The sequence below is a fragment of the Artibeus jamaicensis genome, unplaced genomic scaffold (assembly GCF_021234435.1).
Source record: "Artibeus jamaicensis isolate MK-2021 breed Jamaican fruit bat unplaced genomic scaffold, CSHL_Jam_final contig_76, whole genome shotgun sequence".
Lineage (NCBI taxonomy): Eukaryota > Metazoa > Chordata > Mammalia > Chiroptera > Phyllostomidae > Artibeus > Artibeus jamaicensis.
In genome coordinates this window covers 3,134,744-3,146,461 of record NW_026521954.1, presented here as the reverse complement: position 1 = coordinate 3,146,461, position 11,718 = coordinate 3,134,744, and the positions used below count along the sequence as shown (strand labels likewise).

General features: G+C 39.1%; 1 protein-coding gene across 13 annotated transcripts in view; it reads left to right on the top strand.

Moving 5' to 3' along the window:
• Nucleotides 1–7,632, top strand: part of CHRNA9 (cholinergic receptor nicotinic alpha 9 subunit) — a 76,488-nt gene extending 68,856 nt beyond the window's left edge. For all 13 annotated transcript variants that reach the window (XM_053672296.1, XM_053672295.1, XM_053672291.1 and 10 more), the window contains one exon: nt 6,890–7,632. In XM_053672296.1, coding sequence (XP_053528271.1) covers nt 6,890–7,431 — 542 coding nt within the window. In that variant the 3' untranslated portion in view covers nt 7,432–7,632. The remainder of the gene's footprint in view (nt 1–6,889) is intronic.
• The last annotated feature ends 4,086 nt before the right edge of the window (nt 7,633–11,718 follow it).

The window sequence follows — 11,718 nt, the reverse complement described above, 5'->3', positions numbered from 1 at the left end:
GGTACATTGTGTAAATGTACCATAGTTTATTGACCCACTCATTTACTGATGGGCCCCTAGGCTCCTTCTGGCTCTTGGCTACTGTAAAGTGTGCTGCTATGAATATTGGGGTGCATAGGTTCTTTTGAATTACTATTTCAGGATTCTTAGGGTATAAACCCAGCAGTGAATTGCTGGGTCAAAAGGCAGTTTCAATTTTAATTTCTTGAGGAAATTCCATACTGTTTTCCACAGTGGCCACACCAGTCTGCATTCCCACCAGCAATGTACTAGGGTTCTTCCTTTTTCTCCACAACTCCACCAGCACTGGTTGTTTATTGCTTTGTTAATGATGGCCATTCTGACTGGTGTGAAGTGGTATCTTATCTTTGCATCTCTCTGATGGCTAGTGATGCTGAGCATCTTTTCATATGTCCCTGGGCCCTCTGTATGTCCTCCTTGAAGAATTGTCTATTCAGGTCCTTTGCCCATTTTTTAAATTGGATTGTTTGTCTTCCTGGTGTAGAGTCCTGTGAGTTCTTATATTTTGGAGATCAAACCCTTGTCTGAGATATCACTGGCAAATATGTTTTCCCATACAGTTGGTTCTCTTTTCATTTTGATAATATTTTCTCTAGCCATGCAGAAGCTTTTTTATTTTGATGAAGTCCCGTTTGTTTATTTTTTCCTTTATGTCTCTTGCTCTAGGGGACATATCAGTGAAAATATTGCTACATGGAATATCTGAGACTTTCCTGCCTCTCTTCTCCTCTAGGACTTTTATGATATCATGACTTATGTTTATGTCTTTTATCCATCTTGAGTTTGTTTTTGTGTATGGTATAAGTTGGTGGTCAAATTTCTTTCCTTCCTTCCTTCCTTCCTTCCTTCCTTCCTTCCTTCCTTCCTTCCTTCCTTCCTTCCTTCCTTCCTTCCTTCCTTCCTTCCTTCCTTCCTTCCTTCCTTTCTTTCTTTCTTTCTTTCTTTCTTTCTTTCTTTCTTTCTTTCTTTCTTTCTTTCTTTCTTTCTTTCTTTCTTTCTTTCTTTCTTTCTTTCTTTCTTTCTTTCTTTCTTTCTTTCTTTCTTTCTTTCTTTCTTTCTTTCTTTCTTTCTTTCTTTCTTCCTTCCTTTCTTTCTTTCTTTCTTTCTTTCTTTCTTTCTTTCTTCCTTTCTTTCTTTCTTTCTTCCTTTCTTTCTTTCTTTCTTTCTTTCTTTCTTTCTTTCTTTCTTTCTTTCTTTCTTTCTTTCTTTCTTTCTTTCTTTCTTTCTTTCTTTCTTTCTTTCTTTCTTCTTTCTTTCTTTCTTTCTTCTTGTTTTTGCATGTAGCTGTCCAGATCTCTCAACACCATTTTTTCTTATTTTATTTAATTTTTTAAATATATTTTATTTGTTATGCTATTACACTTGTCCCATTTCCCCCCTTCACTCTTCTCCACCCTGCACATCCTCTCCCACCCACATTCCCCCCTTTTAGTTCATGTCCATGGGTTATAAGTTCTTTAGCTTCAACATTTCCCATACTATTCTTGCCCTCCCCCTGTTTATTTTCTATCTACCATCTATGCTACTTATTCTCTGTACCTTTTCCCCCTCTCTCCTCCTCCCACTCTCCTGTTGCTAACCCTCCATGCGATCTCCATTTCTGTGATTCTGTTCTTGTTCTAGTTATTTGCTTAGTTTGCTTTTTTGTGCATGTGTTTTTGTTTTTGAAGGTAAAGGATCTTTTTTTTTTTTAAGATTTTATTTATTTATCTTTAGAGGGGAAGGGAAGGAGAGAGGGAGAGAAACATCAATGTATGGTTGTCTTTTGTGCATCCCCTGCTGGAAACTGGCCTGCAGGGAACTGGCCTGCAACCCCAGCATGTGCCCTGACTGGGAATCGAACCATGATTGTCTGGTTCGCAGGCCCGAGCTCAGTCCACTGAGCTACACCAGCCAGCTGCTTTTGTTTTTTTTTAGGCAAGGTTTTTAATAATTGTGAGTGCTGTCATTTTACTGTACATTTTTTTATCTTCTTTTTCTTAGATAAGTCCCTTTAACATTTCATATAATAAGGGCTTGGTGACAATGAACTCCTTGAACTTGACCTTATCTGAGAAGCACTTTATCTGTCCTTCCATTCTAAATGAAAGCTTTGCTGGATAGAGCAATCTTGGATGTAGGTCTTTGAATTTCATGACTTGGAATACTTCTTTGCAGCCCCTTCTTACCTGTAAGGTCTCTTTTGAGAAATCTGCTGACAGTCTGATGGGAACTGCTTTGTAGGTGACTGTCCCCTTATCTCTTGCTGCTTCTAGGATTCTCTCCTTCATTTTAATCTTGGCTAATGTAATAATGATGTGCCTTGGTGTGTTCCTCCTTGGGTCCAATTTCTTTGGGACTCTGAGCTTACTGGACTTCCTGGAAGTCCATTTCCTTTGCCATATTGGGGAAGTTCTCCTTTATTATTTGTTCAAATAAGTTTTCCACTTACTGCTATTCCTCTTCCCCTCTGGTACCCCTATAATTCGGATGTTGGAACATTTAAAGATGTCCTGGAGGTTCCTAAGCCTCTCATTTTTTCTGAATTCTTGTTTCTTCATTCTTTTCTGTTTGGTTGTTTCTTTCTTCCTTCTGGTCCAATCCATTGATTTGAGTCCCAGTTTTGTTTCCATCACTATTGGTTCCCTGTGCAATTTGCTTCATTTCACTTAGTGTAACCTTCATTTTTTCATCTAATTTGTGACTAAAATCAAGCAGTTCTGTGAGCATCCTGATCACCAGTGCTTTGAACTGTGTATCTGATAGTTTGGCTATCTCTTCATCACTTAGTTCTTTTTTTTTTTTTTTTTTTGAAGCTTTGATCTGTTCTTTCATTTGAGCCTCTTTTTTTTTGTCTTGCTGTGCCTGTTACGTAGTGAGGGGCAGAGCCTTAGGTGTTCACCTGGGCAGGGCAACCTCGTTGCTGGGTTGGGACGCTATATATGGGTGGGGGAGGTCAGAGAGGGAACAATGGTGCTTGTTCTGCGCTCTCTGCTGGATTTCAGTCACTTCTGCCGCTTCCCCCCAGCAAATTGGCCCCTTCTGGTGCTGGTTCCTGGGTGGGTGGGCTTGTATACATTCTAGGATCTTTTGGGTCTCCCCAACAAACTCTCCTGTGAGGCTGGGAGTCTCTCCCGGCACCTCAACCCCCACAGGTGTTTTCAATCAGTGCTTTTAGGCTCTATTTACCAGCACTGGGGCCCTGAGTTGCTCAATCTGTCTCGCTGCCCATTTTTGTCTTGTTTATCTGCATGCAAATGTGTGACCGCAGTTAGCCAGCCACCTTGCACACTGCACCCCTCCACAATCTGCTGCCTCATTGAATCCACCTGATGCCAGCCCAAGCGCTGAGGGTTCGCCAGCCATCGCTTTTTTTTGCCAAGACCCTTCTCTGCCCAGCCACCTGACTCTGCCCTTCCTATGGATCTGGATGAATATTTCTTCTCCAACTTCTTGGTTGTCGGACCTCCATACAGTTCAATTTTCTGTCAGTACTGGTTTGTTTGTTTTTTTGTTTCTAAATTTTTGTTGTCCTTATTTTGGTTGCACGAGGAGGCACAGTGTATCTACCTATGCCTCCATCTTGACTGGAAGTCTCATACATGTCTCAACACCATTTGTTGAAGAGGCTATTTTTATTCTGTTTTATGTTTCTGTCCCCTTCATCGAATATTAATTAACCATAGAGACTTGGGTTTATTTCTGGGTTCTCTAATCTGTTCTCTCAATCTATGTGTCTGTTCTTATGCCAGTACCAGACTGTTTTGATTACTGTGGCCTTGTAATATAGTTTGATATCAAGTATGGTGATCCCACCTACTTTGTTCTTCTTTCTCAAAAATTTTATAGCCATTCAGGGTAATTTATAGTTCCATATAAATTTTTGAAGTGTTTGTTCTATATCTGTAAAATATGTCATTGGTATTTTAATAGGGATTGCATTGAATCTATAAATTGCTTTGGGTAGTACTGACATTTTGATGATGTTAATTCTTCCAATTCATGAACATGGTATATGCTTCTATTTATCTGTGTCTTCCTCAATTTCTTTCTTCAGTGTTGTGTAGTTTTATGAGTACAGGTCTTTTACCTCCTTAGTTAGGTTTATTCTGAGGTATTTTATTTTTCTTGTTGCTAGAGCAAATGGGATTTTTTCCCTGGTTTCTATTTCTGATATTTCATTGTTGGTGTGCAGAAATGCCTTTGATTTCTGAATATTGACTTTGTATCCCACTGTTTTGTCAAATTCACTTATTAGACCTAGTAGTTTTTTTGGTGGAGTTTATAGGGTTTTCTATGTATACTATCATGTCATCTGCAAACAATGACAGTTTTACTTCCTCCTTGCCAATTTGGATTCCTTTTATTTCTTCTTCTTGTCTGATTTGATTACTGTGGCTAGGACTTCCAATACTATGTTGAATAAGAGTGGTAGAAGCAGACATCCTTGTCTTGTTCCTGATCTTAGTGGGGAAGCTTTTAGTTTTGCCCATTATGATGGTGGCTGTAGGTCTCTGATATATGGCCTTTATTATGTTGAGGAATGCTCCCTCCATTCCCACTTTGCTGAGTGTTTTTATCATAAATGGGTGTTGTACCTTATCAAAGGCTTTTTTCACATCTATTGATATGAACATATGATTTTTGTCTTTCCTTTTGTTTATATGATGTATTACATTTGTTGATTCATGAATATTTTACCATTCTTGCATTCCTGAAATGAATTCCACTTGATCATGGTGTATGATTTTTTTAATGTATTGCTGGATGCAGTTTGCCAACATTTTGTTGAGGATTTTAGCATCTGTGTCAAAATGGAGGAAATGGAGATGACTGTACTTGAACATCAATAAATGTTTTTTTAAAGATGCTTACCCAAATCAAGAGCTAGACATACTTTTTAGTTCCTTAAAGTAGGTAATGAGGAGACATTTCAGAACAAGAGGTGTAGGGACCAATATCAAAGGGATATTGCATTTCCCCTTTACCCTCTACTGAATTCCTTAATATCCAATATTTAGATGTTATTACACTGGTTTCTTTGTTTGGAAGTTTGTTTCTATGTTTCTCCAACCAAGACACAGACATGCAGGCACACGTGTGGACACACACACATACACACACACACTTTTAAAGAAATAGACACAGAAACACTACCCCCTACTCTACCAGTAATAAAGAAGAAGAGGTGTAATGACATTTTTATTACCTCTTCTGAGAGGCAGAAATGATGGACAGTGATGACATCCAATCATAACCATATTTGAAGCAACATTAATCGGTAGGTCCCTCCCTATCCTCCAGCAGTGACATTCAACAGCAAGCTGGCTGTTTCTAAAGACAGATGTCTCAGGACTTGTCTGAGGAATTCTGCAAGCATTACTTCTTCTATTTCTGTGATAATATAAAAATGCATATTCTTTAGGAAAGGTGCACACAGATCTTGAGAATATATATTTAACAACCACAATTTATTTGTTACACCAAAGAAATGTACTTCCAGTCTTATAGAAATGTGTCAAGTTTTCTTGATGAAATATAGCATTTGATCAGGCATCTGGCCCTTAGCCTTTACCATATTAAGAAAAGTTCCATTTGGTTTTAGTTTACTCAAAGCTTTTAACAAATAATAAATGAATGATGAATATTATTAAATCCATTGTTTTCGTCTGTTAAGATAATCATGTGAGTTTTCTCTCTCATTTCATCAATGTAGTGAATTAGGTTTTCTGATGTTCAACTAAGCCCTCCTTTTTCATGATGACTGATCATGTTAAGACACCAGTGGGTTTAGTTGGCTAAAAATTTTTACAGGGCTTTCTCAAATATGTCTACAAGTGACATAGCTTTACTATTTCTTTTCTTGTTACTTTTGGAATCAAGGCTAAATTGACTTCATAAAATAGCCAGGTGATTATTTCTATTTTTCTTTTTCTGGAACAACTTGAATGAGTTACCTATTTCTTAAGAGTTTGGTAAGACTCACTAACATATCAAACCTTTTGGTCCTGGAGTATTTGAGGGGAGGGTGGATAGAAGTATTTGATTAATTCCATTTCTATTCAAGCATTCCTTCTTCTTACACTAAATTTGACATCTGATATATTTCTAAAAATTTCATCTAGGTTTTTTCAAATGTATCATCATACAGCTATTTATAAGATTATTATATTATTTCCTAAATTTTGATTTAGTTATGTCCTCTTTTGTATCCTCTCTTTCTCTCCCCACTACCACATGCTTCTATTTTGTCAGTGGCCTTAGCAATAGTTTATCAATTTCATTACTTTCATTACTTTTTCATATAGCTTGCTTTTGTTCATCACCTTGGTTTTTTGTTCTGTATTTTTGCCCTTATTTTTATTGCTTCCTTCCTTAATTTTTTTCATGGATATTTGCTTTATGCAATCATCTGTTGAAGACATATACCTATTTAAGACACAGTGATATGGTGTCTCTTCTTTTCCAATAATAATGAACTTTCACTCTAAGGTCTGAATACCATTCTGAGAACCAGTCGAGATTGTTAATTATTTATTTGTTTGTTTGTTGAAAGGGAAAGTTTTTCAATTTATTTGCTGAGGACTTTACCTGTGTCACCTCAGCTGAGCCTCACAGTGTTCCTACTAGTTAGATACTATTGTTATTCTCATTTTACAAAGAAAGAAGCTGAGGCTTAGCAGGATTGTATATATAACTTATTTCAGGCCACAAGGCTAGTGAGTGACAGAGCTGGAACTTGAACCCATGGAGTTTGATTCAAACGTATATACTAGAACCCATTAGTATATATAGCTTCTTTTTAAAAAGTGTTTGTTTTTTGAGCCAAACAGTTGAAGGACAGTTTGAAGGACAGTTTTGAACTGACTTGGCTGCTGGTATTTTCCAGGAAAATACTACATAGCTACGATGGCCTTGATCACAGCCTCCACTGCCTTGACCATCATGGTGATGAATATCCACTTCTGCGGGGCCGAGGCCCGGCCAGTGCCCCCCTGGGCCAGGGTGGTCTTCCTGAAGTACATGTCCAGGATGCTGTTCGTCTACGATGTGGGTGAGAGCTGCCTTAGCCCCTGCCGCGACAGGGAGCGGGACCACCTCACAAAGGTGTATGACAAACTTCCAGAGCCTAATCTGAATGTAGCCAGGAACAAAGGCCTTCCCAGAAAGAAGGAGATGAACAGACTTGTAAAGAATGACTTGGGGTGCCGGGGAGAGACCCCGCAGGATGCCGACAGCTACTGTGCACGGTTCAAAGTGCTGACCAGGAATATCGAATACATCGCCAAGTGCCTCAAAGACCACAAGGCCACCAATTCCAAGGGGAGTGAATGGAAGAAGGTTGCGAAAGTCATAGACCGATTCTTCATGTGGATATTTTTCATTATGGTGTTTGTGATGACTATTTTGATCATAGCAAGGGCAGATTAGCAGGTATTTGGTATGGGGGGATGAATCAGTAGAATTCCCTGTGATCTACTCTAATAATTCTTCCAAGAAATATATATATGATATAAACACAAACTATATATAATATATAGACACAAATATATATAATTAATAATTTAGGTGTTATGTTGTCTTTAATTTTTAACTTTAAATCAAGAAAAAAAGAGAAAACTCATGGGCACAGACAACAATGTGGTGATTGCAGGGGGAGGGGGCTGGGTGGGAGCGGAAGAGGGTATAAGGGGGGACAAATGGCAAGGGGGAAATTGGGATAGCTGTGATAGAATAAAAATAAAAAATTGTTTAATAAAAAATAAATTAGCCCTGGCTGGTGTAGCTCAGTGGATTGAGCGCGGGCCTGCGAACCAGACAATCATGGTTCGATTCCCAGTCAGGGCACATGCTTGGGTTGTAGATCATGTCCCTGCAGGCAAGTTCCCCGCAGGGGATGCATGAAAGGCAACCATACATTGATGTTTCTCTCCCTCTCTCCTTCCCTTCCCCTCTAAAGATAAATAAATAAAAATATTTTTAAAAAATTAATTAAATGGTAATGGAAAAGTACAATAAAAATAATGTATAAAGAGAAAAATCAAATCCATGTTTTAGGTAACTGTCAGGTTAGATTAAGCAGGAGGGCCAAAATTTCATGGGTAGGAATGTGGAGGAACTAGAGGACTCTTTCATGGTCTACCATAGTGTTAAGGGGCTGGCTTCTGGATCACACAATTATTCTCCCCTTTAGCAATGCAAATAATGAGGTAAACTACATTACTGTTTAAAAGTTAAACTCATTTTCCCCTTAGTCCCTATTAAAACATGCTTTTAAGAAAGGAAAATAGTCACATATTCCTTAGTGTGGTTTAAGTCTTAATGTTATCCCTCTCAGGCATGGGGCCTTTCAAGCCATATCTCATACAATGGAATAAAACATTTTGTCCCACATAAAGAAAGTCAAAGGATCAGCAGCTCAATGGGGAAGAACATTTTCTTCATAATGATGATGTCATATATGTTGGTGGTGTTTTTTATACAACCCCTAAAGATGAAGTTGTTCTTGCATTTAGTCTTTGATTTAAACAAGACTGTCAGTGAACTGGGCTCATTCATTCATTCATTTGTTCATTCACCAAACATTTACTGAGTGTCTCCTACATATATCGAAGCTACATGATTCACATTTGCACTGGGTGTCACAGCAAATCTTATGCATGAGGCTGATCACTTTTGATCTTCACAACATTCTGTAAATTAGGCAGGCAGGTCTTTTCTAGCCCTCTTTTACAGAGGAAGAAACTGTCAGAAGAAGGTGGACATAAGTATCCTACTGCTCCACTGTCCCACTGGGTGGTGAACAGAGCTGGGATGCCAACCCTCAGCACCGTGACTTTGAGCCAGGGCCAGGCCTGCTAAAGCCACATTGCTTTTAGCCACGGCAGGTCACGATTTAGGGTAGGGGAAGCGGAGAGATTCTTGGTCTGAATTTTGAATTTCTGTCCTAAATTACTTCCTTTGCTTCTCAACTTTTGATTTCCAGCTCCTCAACGATTCTTTTCCCAGTTAAAAAATAGAAAAAGAAGTATAGAGAAGTCAGGGGTTACCCCAGGAAAAGAGAGGATGTTAGTTGGTTTAAAGATGTAGACATTGTTTTTTTATTCTTGTATTGATTTATTTGCAAAGCATTTATTGTGCACCTACTATAGACTGATGCTATGTCAGCCTTGGAGGGAACAAACATAAAACATGGTTTAACCCTTCAGCTGCTCACATATTGCTCTCAGTTCATTAAAGAAGACAGTCAAGAAAACAGACAAATACAATGTGGTGTTAAAAGTGCTATTACAGAAACATGGACGAAATGCCATGGGAATAATGATGATGAATCTATTTGAGGGAAAGCTTGGAAAAGACTTTGTGGCGTTATATATAACATTTGATCTGGGCTCTGAAAAATGAGTAGCATTTTGTTGGAGAAACAAGTGGGGTAGGCACTAGAAGGCATTAAAGAAAAGAGTGTAAGCAGAGCTTCAAAGGGCAGAGGCTCTTAGTCTATTCATGAAATAGAGTACATGCGGTGGGAGAAAGGTAACTTGGAATCTGACCATTTTTCTTTTTTATTTTAATTACAGAATTACTTTGATCAGTTAAAGTTGTATTTGGCTGCAAATAACAGAAAACCCAGTGGACTGTGTCTTCAACAGATAGAGATTATTCATCTACACAAAAACAAACCCGCAGTTACAAAGTCCAGGGATCTTCCTATTTTTCCCCTCTGTTGTCTTAAGGCATTAAAGTTACAGTGATATGTTACAGCAGCAATAGAAAACTAATATAGGACCCAATGAACAACTCTATGTATGTAACTTTTTCCATGTTTTAGATTATTTATTTGTAACCAGATTGAAATAATTTTATTGAGCCATGCTGAAAAAAAATTGAACTTTGCCTTAAAAACATTGGGGGACCACAAAAGGATTTAAAGCAAGGGTGTGATTGTATTGGATTCGTGTTTCAGAAATGACTGTGGTAGTGGCTACGAGATTGTAGAGAAAAGACAGAGGGATCTGTTGGAATGTTTTTGTTTTTGTTTTCATTTTCACCAATTCAGGGAGGAGATAATGAACTTTGGACCCAAGATGGTAGGAACCAGAAAACGAGTCACAAAGTATTTATATCCTAGAATGGGCAACACTTGGTGACTATTTGGATAAGGGGTAAGAGAGGGAGTGGCATTGAGAATAGTTCTGAGCTTTCTGCCTCGGACAACAGAGGTGAAGAATAAAGGAAGGCCGGGTTTAAGAGGAAAGATTTCTGTTTAGGACATGTTGAGTTGGAAATGCTTATAGGACATCCTGGTGGAGATACCTAGTAAGTAGCTAAAAATTTATTTGGAACTTTGGAGAAACATGAAAACTTAAAAAAAAGATTAACACTCAAGTTAATTGTTAAAGGATTTATTAAGTGATTTCCATGAATAAAACATGGTGCTACAAACCCAGAGAGAGTCTAATGAATGGAAATGCATTCTTTGCCAGAATTCCTGAAGCTTAGAACCATCACCTGTCATTAAAGCGGCGGTTACCTAGTTAAACTGTCATTTCTGCATTCATGCAGCTGCTTTCACAAGTATGCTTAGTTCCCCTCCAGGCCTACGGCCCAGAAGCCCTGTCATTATTCTCTTCTTATCCTTTGTGATAAGGATATTCTCTTTTCATCCTCTGTGTGCATTAAACGGCAAAGCACGAGCTCATTACTCATTAAACAGTTGTGGAGTGGATGAGTGAGTGAAAGGAAGCGCTGTAGGAGGGTCCAGCACAGTGCCCAGGTGTACAGACTTCGACAGGAGGCCTATCCCATTCAACAGATAAATGCAAATACCAGACAGGTTAGAGAGTTCGACGAAAAACAGAGTTTATAGGAAACTATAGGAGGCTTTCTAAATAAAATGCTCCGCCTCCCTAAATTTTAAGGTGTGACTGCTAAGAAAGAGGAGTCCAGGGCCCTTGGAGGAAGAGTAACAAAAGGGTTGGTTTGGATTGGGTAGTTGGCCGGGGGGGGGGGGGGGGGGGGATGTGGTGCTAATGAGAGACCTGAGGGGAAGGAGTTGTCCGGAGAAGAGTTGGGGAACTGCCAGGTTGCAGGCAGTGGAAAGGACAGAGTTTAAGCTTAAGGGCAGAGTGGAGCTTATTATTATTTGAGAAAGAGAAAGGAGGCCTGCAAGACAGCATATTATGATGCGATCGGTGACCCAAAAAGACGAAAGAACAGGGCTGGGTCAGGCAGTGCCTTGCAAAGTTTAAAAAACATCCATGACTCTGTTTAGAACTGGCTGTCTTGGTGCACCAAGGTGTGCCTGGGTTTGCTGAGGTCCTGACCTTTGTTCTTTCTTCTTTGTTAGACTCTGTCTACTTTTCCATCAGCTCATTGCTCACACCAACACTTGCCAGCCCAGCCGTGGGCAAACCTGGCAAACAGACCGTCTTGGTCAAGCCGGAAACACAGGTTTTGGAACTTCTTGAGCAACAGTGGTGAGGCCACTTGCAAGTCCTCAACTCCAGAGGCTCACAAAGAGCTCTCTGCCTATTTCTTCTCTCCTCTCAGATCACAGCTTTAGAGTAGATCCTAGCTGTGAAGACTTTATAAGCCTGTCGATGTGTTCAAGCCTCTCTAACCCTTAAAAAATAAACCCTGTGATAAAGTCTCTGCAGTCTTTGTGTATTTCTGTCTCTTTACTCTCCCAGCCAAGGTTTCTTTTCACATCAGTCAGGG